We start from the raw sequence: 12,942 nt of genomic DNA, 5'->3' as shown, positions 1-12,942 counted from the left end.
TTACCCATAAAAAACTTCAAGATTGCTTCATTTACTGTATCTGGTTTTTGTTGGTGTGGAAAATGTTGAGCTTCAGAGATTACTTTCACATTAAATTTCTCAACATATTCAGAACTTTGTACAACACTTTCTATCGTTACAATTGGATCCATATTTCCAATTATAAGCAAGGTTTGAGTAGAAATTTGATCACGAGTATCTGTATTAAGTCTTATTAAAGGAAGGTTTCTATAATAATTGATTGCACCTGTCCAGTCCTCTGTAATTAACCATTTTAATTTTGTCATCTTTTATATACACATAACAGGCATTATTTAAATTTTTTTTGAGTTTATTTACCTTTCCTACTAAATGCATATTTATATGCTTCTACATAATCCTTCTCATTGTTTGCATTATTCAGTTGAAGATGTTGAAATGCATCATTTATTATTGATAAGTCTTCTTTAAGAGCATCAATTTCAGGCAAAAATGGTAATCTACTGAAATGTATCCATCTAAACATTAACGTAAACAAATAAATGAACATATATATCTTAGAAATAAAATATGTTATAAAACTTATAGATATAATAGATTTACTTTAAATCAAAAATAGAATCTCCAGGTCTCCCATTCCAATACAAATTAGGATGTGGGCATGAAATTGCAACAAATTTATGAATCATGTCCCCATATAGGGCTACCATGTACCATCCTAAAAGTCCTCCTAAATCATGACCGATTATACTGCATTGCTTTACTCCAAGAGTTAAAATAAATTGTTTCAATTCCTCAATTAATACTTGTATTTTGTAACAACTTTTAGCTGCTGGTTTATCACTATCTCCAAACCCCTTCAAATCTATTGCTATTACTCTGGATGAATAAAGACATAATTAATATAAAAAAAAAAATAGTCTCATGATTTTATTAAAATATTAAAAAGAATGAATTTTGAACCTATAATGTTGAGTAAGACATGGTATTTGTTTTCTCCAAGATAACCAACAATCAGGAAATCCATGTAAAAGTAATATAAGTGGATCATTTTTATTTCCAGCTTCTACATAATGGAACTTTACACCCTGTAAGAGAAATGAAAATTTTCCTCTTTAAAGATTTAAAGATATTTTAGTATTATTAAATTAGAAATAGATACATTTTGTCTGACAAGAAGAAGTTTTAAGTTTTCATGTATAGATGTGAGCAATAAAAAATTAATGATAAATAAAAACAAACAGCGATAAGAAAAAGATTGATACGAGATAAATTGGATTGTGTTCTAAAAGAAATTGACACAGCTGTTTTCGATATCCGTTAAAAATATATGTATTATAATCGTATCTATCAATCAAAATCGGATGTGCATCAGACTATTAGGTTGCCAAGAGTTATCAGAGGTCGACCATAATACATTTTTTAAACGTTTACAATCGAAATTCGATTTTACGTTATGTACTTACCCTATTAAATTATAACAGACTTTATAATTATATACATACTTACCTTGATTTTTACGTAAGAATGAGTTCCTAAATTATTGTCCACAAGACAAGGTGGAGGTTTATCTCGCTGTTGCATCATAAAAAACTTCTTAGGATCCCAGACCCACTTAGGAAATCTTTTCACTATTAAATACAAGCCATACACAAAAGAGAGAAAATGTAATTTAACTATCTCCAAAACTGATAGATAAACAATTTTATCATTTGTAATCATGATTATTAATAATAATGATTAATAATATACGTAGAAAATTTTTTTTTAATTTGTACGTGTTAATTTTATTCCAATTATGCACTAAAACAAATTTGGCTTTTAAATTTTTGTATATATGTGTGTATACATATTTACGTACAAATGTACGTTTTAAAAATATACGTGTTGTGCTAGTCAAACCGAAGAAGATAATCAAATAATTCTTAAGTTTAATTTAAAGATATAAATCGATATCGTTTATGACGTTAGTCATACATAAAATTCCGCGCTTTCAGTGAAGTTGACAATGTATTACTGACGAAAGTTTTCATCTCCATACAGATGAGAGTAGAGGTCATCATGAGAAGCGAAGTATAACTCCTTATCGGATCTGTGTTCAACGTCAAAATGAATTTTACTAAAGCCTACAATCAAATGTTCCTAGAAATTATATCTTCTAAAAATGCTTACGTGACATATTTACGAAAAGCTATGAGTTCGCATTTTGATGTTTTGTCAGATATTACAGTAGTATAATGTCTAAAATACGCGATTGTACAAAATTATCTTATAATATTAAATATATTTCTCTAAAATATTATTTATTAAAATTTTTCTGGTCAAACAATTATTTTAAGTCTGATTTTAAATACATATGTACATATTAGGTTTACTTTAATTGATTTCATTTTCTTTTATAATACATAATGAAATCTATGAACATTTTTATATTGATTTTGTTAAAACAAAAGTATATCCAAAGAAATTAATCATATGTTTCACAAGATAGCTAATATTAACTAATATATGTACATATGTATTGTTTAGAATTAGTAGGATCAGAAGTGATTTATATTTTGTTAATATTCGACTGTTATACTTTTCCTTATCTAAGATAAATAAAGTTTTAGATACATGTTTCATAATGACAAAATATTTGTAAGGAAACATTTATTTCACTTTTGAATAAATTAGAAAATAGAAGTGATTTAGATGAACCATTGACTAAGAATAGAATACTCATTTCTATACAAAAATAATATGTATATTACATAAATGACTGTGAATTATAAATAAATATATAGTATATAAATGTTATAACTCACTTTTATATTTTATATCTTAGACCATTTTTTTGTACAATAACAATTTCTGTAAAATGAAATTTATATTTCAATATCAATACATATCATCTCATTTAATTTAATCAAATATACCTTGAAGCTTTTTGTACAGAGTTTGCATCTGAGCAAACAAAGTCCCTTGCTTATTTCTACACAAAAATAGCACAGAACATAAAATTAGCAAATACTTGTGTTTCCCATTTCCATCTACTTTACTTCATCAACCTTTGCCTTCGGTTGCTCCTACTATCTTTTATGCTAATTTAAAAGACCTTCTGCTAAATTTTTCATAGCTACTCTGAATCGATTTCAACTGGTTTTGAACACACTGTTAGTAGTTACAGAATTACTTTTTTTTATAAAAATGGACTTTTTTGGACTCTTCAGATTGTTTCTTATTGGTCATAACATAAAATTTATGTAAATAAAACAATTGTTGTAATAAATAAAGAAATAATAAAAAATAAAATTTTTTAGAGTTAATTTCTAAAATATTGTGATCATAAAGTGTAGAAATTGACATCACCATCTTATTTGAACACAAAAAATAAGATTTTAGTAACATAATTATATAGATGAAGTTATAAAAATATAATTTAAATTACTTTAGTTTCTTTTCAGATTCATATTTTTTTAAATAAAATATCAGAATTTAGCTGAAATTAATTACATAACAATATTAGATCATAAAATAATTTTATGCGGTAATAAATGACAAAATAAAATATTTTCTTTTGTCATTTCATCATATATTTTCGTTTCAATTACCAGGTTACACGTTTGTGCATTGCGTCTGCTGCAGATTTCCAGGGTGCACGGACATTTCCGTTTACAGGGAGTTTCATATTTCCAACATGAGCAATGTTTTGATTTACTGATTGATCTGCATTTACACTTCCTTTCTGCTAGTTATGCCTTCAAGTAATGACGAAACATTGCTGCAGTCTGCAGTGGATGGAAAATAAAAATGGTATTGTTCTTCAGAATTAATAATACAATGATTAATTTCTATGAACTATGAACAAAATTGAATGAAAAATGAATTACATTAAAAGCACGTTATCTCCTCCAGTGATTTGTACATCGGATGGGATACTGACCTAGAAGGTGAAGAATTTGAGGTGAAACTGAATGATTTATGTAAAACATAGATCGATTCCGATAGTAATTAGAGGGAAAATTTCTTCTCTACTGTAATTATATCGAACATTAATTTAATTGTAATTTATACTGTTCCAATAGCGTCGTTATCTTATCTTATACTGAATCGATAATGTCGCATGTGACAGTAAAATGGCATGAGCAGCTACGTAGCCCCCGGATCGTGTGACACATTTTTACATTACAAGAGAAGTCTATCCTATTCTTGGTCAATGGCTGTATATCTGTCTGTAATTTAGCATTTCTGTAAATGCTATTACAGATTGCTTCCTTATTGATGCTAGATAATATCTATATATTTATCGGTAAAGTAGAACCTCTATTATTATCTCTATTATTTTATTTATATACGTACATAGTAATTCTACATTAATTGTATAATAAATATACAATTATTCTAATACTTTCACTATTAATACTAAAGTTATTTCTAACATATCTGCTTAGAATGACTCAATTAACTACTATGGTTATTATTTTATTTTCATTTCAACTGCGCTAATTTTATAATATGTATATTTTCTATTGGCAATTAAAAAATTGTTTTACATGACTGATATATAAAAAAATTTGGCAGCGGTGGGATTCGAACCCACGCCCCAGATGAGACTGGTGCCTTAAACCAGCGCCTTAGACCGCTCGGCCACGCTACCAGATGCCAAATAATTTTTTATAACTAATTTTTGTGTTCAACTTATACAATTAAATAGCTATAAGCAGTTAATATGTACAACATTTTTCATATATTTCCATATTTATTAAAAGTAAAATAATACGAGTGTAAATTTATCTAAATTTATGTTTGAGTCTTCCAAAACCTTATGTTTCGTTTCAATCTAGCTTATAAATTCGCGATATATACATAATTATTACATATTTACTAATCTCTGTAATTACAATGTCTTATTACCTATTCGTTTAATGTACATTCTCATCATTATATATATTCTTTTATTATTAAAAAAAGAACAACGACACACTCATAAACGCCTGTACAACGTGTAAATAAAACATTATTATCTAACCTTAATTGAGGTTAGCACGACAAAAAATGTCCTGAGCTTACTGGCATATTTCGCGCCATCGAATTCCCACTCACGTCATGCTTTTTAGCATCTGTGGCGTATTGCAATCCAAGATTAGGATCCCGTCGAGAGACAAATTCGTAGTTTGTTGGCCACATGTCGTGGGCGTAGGTACCGTGGATTAAACAAAGGCAGTCACCGGGCGGAGCTTTCGATCCGTGTAGATGACGCATGCGCGTCACGTCTTTCGTCCCCCACGAGCATTGCATTCTGTGAACCAGCATGTGGTACACAGAAGCGAGAGGAGCTAACGCATCCCTATTTTTTTCCACACTTCGCGACGGCCATTTTGTACGCCGACTTAATATTCGCCTCTCATTTTCTCCCTTCGCATCTGTAACTTTATATCAGCGCGATGAAGCTCAATTGTCACGTTGGTGGTCCTTTGTTCTCGCAGGCCCCGAACCATAATCGAGTCAGTTAGCGCCCTTACGTAGCGAATACTAACGATTTCAGAGCGGATTAGTCATCGATCGGTAACAATAACCGATCCCCCGTCTTCCTTCGCAACAGATAAGTTATGGAAATTGAAAGTTAATCCATTCAGATCGCAACGATCGAACGTTGTTTTAACAAAGTATAAACAGTTGTAATAAGGTTTCTTTATGTACATACTGCTCTTCTTGCCATTTCAAAACTGGAGACAACTGAAGTTTTATAATAGTGCTATTTTCGTTCTCCTTCAACCTATTTGAAACACCGATGTTATTTCATAATAAATAGCTTGTGTAATATAGCTCTAGCTACTTGAAAGATAAAAAGCACGAAGGATCTACAAATATTTTGACGTACACTAGCTCAATAATGAAAGCGTCAGTCATGAAGGTATTTGTATACTTACCATAGAAAACTTTTGTGGCCATATTGTATTACATACTACATCTATGTTATATGAAATATTATAAAATTTCATTAGCACTGTAACGAGACATGATTGTCATGATTGTATGCGTTGCTATTTACTATTTAATGCTAATCCGGCACACATAATAAGGTAGATGTATTCATAAGAACTGTTTACAAGTGTTCGAACACTTTCGTGAACCAGTGTGTCACAAAAAGTAAAGCAATGAAATGATTGTTTGAAACCGAGTTGAGGAACCACCACGCGACAAAATACCGTAAATATTACTCCGATGATACGTACCACGTACATATTTTTATCTTTTAGATTTTAGATGTAATATACAAATTTATAAATATACTTTTTTAGCCGATCTAAATCAAAAGGACATTTTATAATTTGAAACACGTACACGATGTTACTTTTATCTCTATTCTAAATATAGTACGTGTGACGCGTTCATATCAAACGACTGTCATCGTGAACGATGTTTAATTAAACATTCGACGGTATTTATAGTAACGATAAGGCAGTTGATTAATCGAGATGGGAATCATAATGGAAAGTCGGAGTGTAGCAGTGGTAGCGCAAGCTCGACCGCGTGTACGAGTCTGAATAAGGCGTAGGAACATCCTCGTGGTGAATTAATCATTTCAACAGCTGCTGTCGCATTAGCGAGAGCGGATAAGACAAATGAACGTCGTGGAGCTTGTTAAGACGTAATCCGAGAGATGCGTCTGCGTCGCCTCCCGCTACCACCTTCGTCACCGTCATCCTTTGCTGCCACCGTCACATCCGTCGTCTCATCCGGGATTAGACGCTTGTGTATCAGGTCGCCATTTTACTCGATGATCCTCTTTTGTTTATAGATCTTACCTTTTGTTTACTTTACTTTACTTTACCTTATCTTACCTTATCTTACCTTATCCTACTGAACTTTATTAATCCACGTAACAAGAGAGAAAAATTTTACAATCAGTAAATATAGTTAGCAGTGTATACGTACAGCAGTGTTCGATTATAGTCTGATTTTGACTGAAATGTAAGAGCGATATCCTCTTAGACTATATATATTAATGTTCTCAAGTACAAAAATCAATATGTATTGTTAATACGATATTGTCAATATTCAATATTATACAATGTTGTTGAGAACCTTGAAATATCGACGATATTATACATTACCTGAGGATATTCTAAGGTTGCAAGTTGTAAGTTGATTTAGGGCTGTATATTGATAAATTGTCGCGTATTATTAGATACGAATGTGTCGCTCCTTTAAATTGTAGCATTATGTAAAATTCATCGACACTTCGATATTATTATTGCTTTCACTTATTCTATTCTCAAACTCTATTTCTCCTCATATTGTATATCGTACGTAATCAGATTAAGTGTCGTATTGGAATCATTGGAAGTCCATCAGACTTAGCTGACAAAAAGATAGTCTACCATTCAGCAGGAACCGCGAAGATAAGATCTTCGGGTTTCTTTTTCAGGTTGAACATCGTCAAATGCGATGCTCTGTCGTGGGTACGCATGGGTTGAATGGTCTCCGATGACAGATAGCGTCGATGCGGGCGCTATTATTGAACGACGTTAAAGCAAAACGCGTGGACATGACGCGATCGTAATTCTGTTTCCCTTTGTCAAAAGAAACTGGTTGCACTAGTAAAATAAAGAAACTGGTTGCGCTAGTAAAATATATATCGTATTTAATTTCTATAGAGTTTAGTAAGTCATACAACGATCATTAGAATATATCTTCGTACGATATATTTGTAATTTTATAAATTTGGAATATTATTATATTATATTATGGAATATTATTATTAATAGAAAGTTACGTCGAAGTAAGTGGATTGAATCGGCAGTTCGCTAATTAAAATTTCATTTATATAAACGGTGTTCACGCGACCAAAGTTCTATCGTAGTCGTTAAACTGTTACTTATGGTTTAATCTATTGGGCATATTAGACTGTTAATAATTATCATCGATACTTTCGTAAAGGTATTGACCATTTCTACCTATACCAAGAGATGTTTTCCTTTTTCGAATTCGTTTAAAAGAATTTTAATCATCGGGCGGATGCATTAGCGCGAAACTTTGCGAGTTTGCTTATTTGCTTCTATATAGATTTCGACTTTTCAGGTACAAGTTACACGTAGCCGAAGAACTTCTTCGATTCTACTTCGCTTTTGTCAGACCGAGTATTGCGCCTCTCCATTTTGTCATCCCCTAGCGGGGTTTCAATGTTGTAACCATGGAGACGTCGCGTTTCCGCAAGGGGAACGTATAAAGGGTGTCGGGCGTACGTAGGCAAGTATGGTGAGGCTACCATTGTTAAAATTCGCGGCTGTACTACGTGTCCAATTTGATGATAATGAAAATACGATACAGTTGTGAGCATAGCGTGAGCGATGTGTCTCATCTTCGTGTACATACTTAACTCTAATACGTATACTTTTAATTTTATTTCTATTATCTTCCCCTAAATGTTACAGTTGCTCCTTTCCCACGATTATTCGTAAAACAGAAGAAACCACGGATTAAACCAGCTTCTGAATTCGTAATTATAATCTTTTCGCGTAATTTGCGAGTTTGCGAGTAGAAAATGTCGCAAAGGAGAAGAGAATGATTGACGAGAAAATTCGCACTCGAGCTCGTCAATCCTTCAGCGTTTATCGGCGCGTCTTCGCCGTTAAATGGCCAATGAGTTTCATAGGAGCCATTAAGGGGTCCTTGATTCGTAATGAGACTCTCAAGGAGAATCTTATGATTATCCCCCATTAGGACAATAGAGAGAATAATAGTAAGCCAGACTAGCGGGCGTTTCATTCGAAAAGTAACGTAATTTTACTTCCAAAATCGAATTCCAAAACATCAACTTTTCTTCTCCCTATATTAACAGATTTCGTACGATTAATAATATTTAACCGTTCACTCAATTTTTTGGATTTTCCGTATTTTTTTCACAAAGTTTCGTAACATCCGCGTACAATTCACGGGTGTGTATACGGTTGGAAAAATACGGTGAAAGAGATTGCGAAAAAAAAAAAAGAAAAAATAATCGACACTTTCCAAGCGAAGAAACCATTTGTTAGTTCTGGGCCATGTCACGAACGCAATTAGTGAGTGATTCGTCAAGCACTGCGAAGTCCTCCACAGTAATAGCGAAGGGCTCTTCAACTGCTCGAGTACTCTTCCGGTAGCGACTGCATTTTGATTTGTGCTTCACTGTGCTTCCTTAAAGTGCAAGTTCACACAAACCAACGAACATTACTACAACGGTCACTCTTTTATCTTTCTCGGACTGACTTGTCCCTTTCTTGTTCGTGCAACGAACTGCACGCCACTTTGTAATAATACGGTAGATTTCACGTTTGAGAAGCATTAAGTTAATTGATCGGAGAAACGAAACGAATTTTCGTAATTAAACTGGCGAAGAGAGACGAGCGCTCGTTAATGTTTTACGTCCGTAGTTATCCAATAGCACAAGCGCTCATCCGACGGAAAGAAAAATGTATCGCCAAACTAACGCGTAGCTTCTGTTTCAATCCGAATTTCCTCCTTTTACCTATAATTACGATCTGTATTTTTCGTAGCCAGATCGAGTCCTTTTATCTGCAATTATAATCTGCATCTCTGGTAGCCAAGTCAAGTTCTTTTACCTACAATTACAACCTTTATGTTTGGTAGCCAGCTAAAGACATGGATCGTGTTTGTCAAACTTTCACGAGATTTTTTAGAAAGGAGCTATCCAAGATTTTTTCATCGTAATTCTATTCTACTTACTCTAACTTTGCTACGTTCTTTCAGTCATCTTTGATCAAATTATATGTTTCTAACGTTGAAAAAAAACGTATTCAGTTTCAACAAAATTCTGTGTTTAAACACCTTAAAACATTAAAAATCCTTCGTGTTTGTTTAAAACGATTGAAATGTAAAAATTCGAAGATCGTAGCAGGCTTAAGTACTTGGCTGATGCGTGTTTAGACTCGAGGATGAATAGTTGCTGGTAAAAACTGTTCAGAAATATCGGAAACCGTCATTAATTCGTAACGATCAATTACAATCCACATTCTTCGTGACCGACGTTGTGATACGAATCGTGTTTTTCATATTCTTACGAGATCCCCAAGGAACGACCTATCCTAGATTTTTCTTGTGTAATCCTATTCCACTTTAAGTAGCTGGAGCATATTTCGAAATCAGCGCAGATAAAGACGATACAGAAATATCGAAAACCGTCGTTTTACCCTGTAGCATCGAATATCATATTCTCGACCTAACTGGCAAAAATGTGTTTTTCAGGGCAAAAGATTCGATCAGTGGTCGGTGTGACTGTTTACACGCGCGGGAAAAGCGACGACGTTGGTTAAAAGGTTTCGGTGTAACCAGATTCCCATTAAAGCAACACCTTTTGTAGCCAGAAACGGCATTGTGAAGATATTATTGTGCGCCACACGGAGTGCATTATAATTCATTGTGTTCTTACAGTGTAGACCGTTCTTTGGCGCCTAGCACAACACCTGGTAGGTGTAACGTTGCCGCCATTTTCTATTATAAGGATAATTTGATACATATCGCGAACAGGGTGTCACAATGGTCCCTCCGGGATTCTCCTAAGTTTCCGGTGGTAAATTCGTGGCGATACGTCTTTGGTATACGATAGTTGCGGTATGCGGTAATCTTGATCAGATGCTGCCGTTCTTAAAAAAGATTTACTTACAATACGCATTCATTGACGTATACTTTTATTTGGTCAAATTCTATTAATGCTACATCGTAGGTACCTTTTGTTACTAAACCGTGGATGTTTAGTAATGCTTTAAAAATATGCTTTCTTGCAAATTCGTGTTTTTACGATTACGACCAAAGAAATGGGGTCTGAGGAGAGATTTGTTTCATCCACTAAAAATTATAACGTGTTCTTTGGATATCTTATATTATTATTATTATTGCTTAGTCCGTGCCTTTTGGTTTTGGACGAACTTTCGGTTTTACATCTCTTATGTCTATTTCTCTTCTTATGTGTCTACCTCCCCTCTTTTCCACTCTATTCTATTGCACTACCTTACTTATTCTACCTGTAAAAACTAAAAATTAGGAACTATAAATTAGCAACTAATGACTAAAAGCTATCGCAACTTTGGTCATTAGCCTCCTTGCTGTGGCTCCTTCTTGTCGTCTGCCCTTCTCCTCTCTATTATTGCTTTCAGTTCTGCTAAACCTTCTCCAGTCTCGGATATTTTATATCTTTCTGCGTATTATGCGTGTTCTGTATAATTTAATGTAACTCAGTGTAACATATTAAAAACGATAACTTCGAGATAGCAAGCGTACGTCCCTTTCATTTATATGCTCCTCTCTTGTTTATCTTCAAAAAGAAGCGAAGTTAAGGAATACATTATCCGATACTTCTGGCAATGTACATTTTTGTAGCGCGTATCGTACGCTAGTTCCATATCCAGCCGGATTTTGGTCACGTAGAAACCCCATAACGAAGTTAGCCTAGAAGCTCCTTCTACGGGCGGACCATCGTATAACGTGTCTCGATTCCAAGAGCCCTGTATACTCGAGAGCCCATAGAACCAAACTCAATATGGCGGAGTCAATTGGACGTTCCGTACTTTGGGGTTCTTCCTTTCTCTCTCTCTCTCTCTCCTTTCTCTCCCCCATCCAGTTTCTGTTTCTCGAGCACCCGGCTCTTCTCTACTTTCTCTCGCTTTCTTCCTCTCTCGGTTGCCAACATAATGGAAACACAATCGACTTTGAAACACAATCGATAGTTACAGAGACCACCGAGAGAAAAATTCATGGCTCATCTACTCGTCGACTTTGAATGGCACACACGGAGCCACCCCCATGGTTGAAGCAATTCCCCCTACGGTTGCGCTAGAATTGCAATAGAAGCGTTATCGTTGCGCGGGTAGCTTTGTCCTGTTCACCATTTTGTTTTCGATACGAAAGCATCGTATATCGATAGTGTATGACGAAACTTTTACATTAATCATAATGATTTTTCAATAAGAATCTCCATTATTATTCAACTTTGATCGAAGAATTATTATATTTATATACCATAGTAATTAAATATTCATTTCGTATTTCATTCCTCGAGTATCTGCTACTTACGTACACATCCGTATTGGTTCTTCTAATTTACGTAAAGCTTCCCAAGAAGCTGTTCTCCGAACGAAGGACCATTCCATTCAAACATTCACGTCCCTGTCAGAGACAGCTGACTCATCGAGGTTCCAACTTACATACATACCAACATTTGTAAATTCAACGAAACGATCTCTTCGAAATGTAACTAAATAGAAGAACGCTAAATATATACGACACAAGTCCATTTATTTAAATCCATCGATGAAGAAACAGTTCACAGTAATTAGAATTCATCGACGTAGGTGTTGGACATTTCTTTGTAACAACTTTTCTCGAAGAAATAAATTTTCCAATCACGATCCTCGTCGATGGTGTTCGAAGCGTTTCACGGTGGCGTCTCTCGAGTTAAAAATGCCGATCGGCCGCGTCCCATCGCCATGGCGACGAGCGTAGACGTTATAGAGTGCGGCGCTCATTTGTTTGTCATTTCCTCGCGGCGACTCGCGGAAACAAAGGACGAGGCACAAAGCGCGAAACAAAAAGCAATCCGGCAGCGACGGGCGAGCAAGCGCGAAAAGCATCGAGGGGGTGGTACGGTTGGTAGGTTGATGGGGGACAACCGTTGTTGTTGCCTACGGTGGAGGAATAGAGGGATGACGCGATGGGGCCGACCGCGACGAAGCTTGTGTAGGTAGGCAGGAGGGAGAGAGAGTGAAATATCGGGAATTACCTGTTCGGAAGAGAGCATTTCGTCCTCATTTTTATTTCATTTCCGCGGAAAACTCGCCGACCGGCGCGGCGGAACATCCTCTGGCGGATCCTTGCCACGATCGAGCCGATCGAGCGATGCCATCGGTTCTCGGGAGATTGAGGAAATGTCGCGGAATGTGCATTTTCCTGATCTCGTAAAACTTTGATAGATTTTTTATCTAA

At 34.7% G+C, this 12,942-nt stretch overlaps 1 protein-coding gene and 1 non-coding gene across 12 annotated transcripts in view; both read right to left on the bottom strand.

Annotated features, from left to right (window-relative positions):
- The window catches only part of LOC138180898 (epoxide hydrolase 4), a 72,492-nt gene that overhangs the window by 1,049 nt on the left and 58,501 nt on the right, over window positions 1-12,942 (bottom strand). The window contains exons 1-8 of one of the 11 annotated variants that reach the window (XM_069115215.1): window positions 3,905-4,054; window positions 3,573-3,819; window positions 2,872-2,953; window positions 1,489-1,611; window positions 943-1,067; window positions 583-858; window positions 340-497; window positions 5-259 (exon numbers count right to left, since the gene is read on the bottom strand). In XM_069115215.1, coding sequence (XP_068971316.1) covers window positions 5-259; window positions 340-497; window positions 583-858; window positions 943-1,067; window positions 1,489-1,566 — 892 coding nt within the window. In that variant the 5' untranslated portion in view covers window positions 1,567-1,611; window positions 2,872-2,953; window positions 3,573-3,819; window positions 3,905-4,054. Of the gene's footprint in view, window positions 1-4; window positions 260-339; window positions 498-582; window positions 859-942; window positions 1,068-1,488; window positions 2,352-2,871; window positions 3,546-3,572; window positions 4,055-12,942 lie in introns of those variants that run through there. The other 10 variants (XM_069115216.1, XM_069115217.1, XM_069115214.1 and 7 more) reach the window with 10 other exon arrangements.
- On the bottom strand, window positions 4,537-4,618 carry TRNAL-AAG (transfer RNA leucine (anticodon AAG)). Its single transcript has one exon. It is a non-coding gene; the product is annotated as a tRNA-Leu (tRNA).

The sequence above is a fragment of the Bombus flavifrons genome, chromosome 6 (assembly GCF_040668555.2).
Source record: "Bombus flavifrons isolate JBK064 chromosome 6, iyBomFlav1_principal, whole genome shotgun sequence".
NCBI classification, from domain to species: Eukaryota; Metazoa; Arthropoda; class Insecta; order Hymenoptera; family Apidae; genus Bombus; species Bombus flavifrons.
The sequence above is the reverse complement of the archived record's forward strand: the minus strand, read 5'-3'. Positions and strand labels throughout refer to the sequence as shown.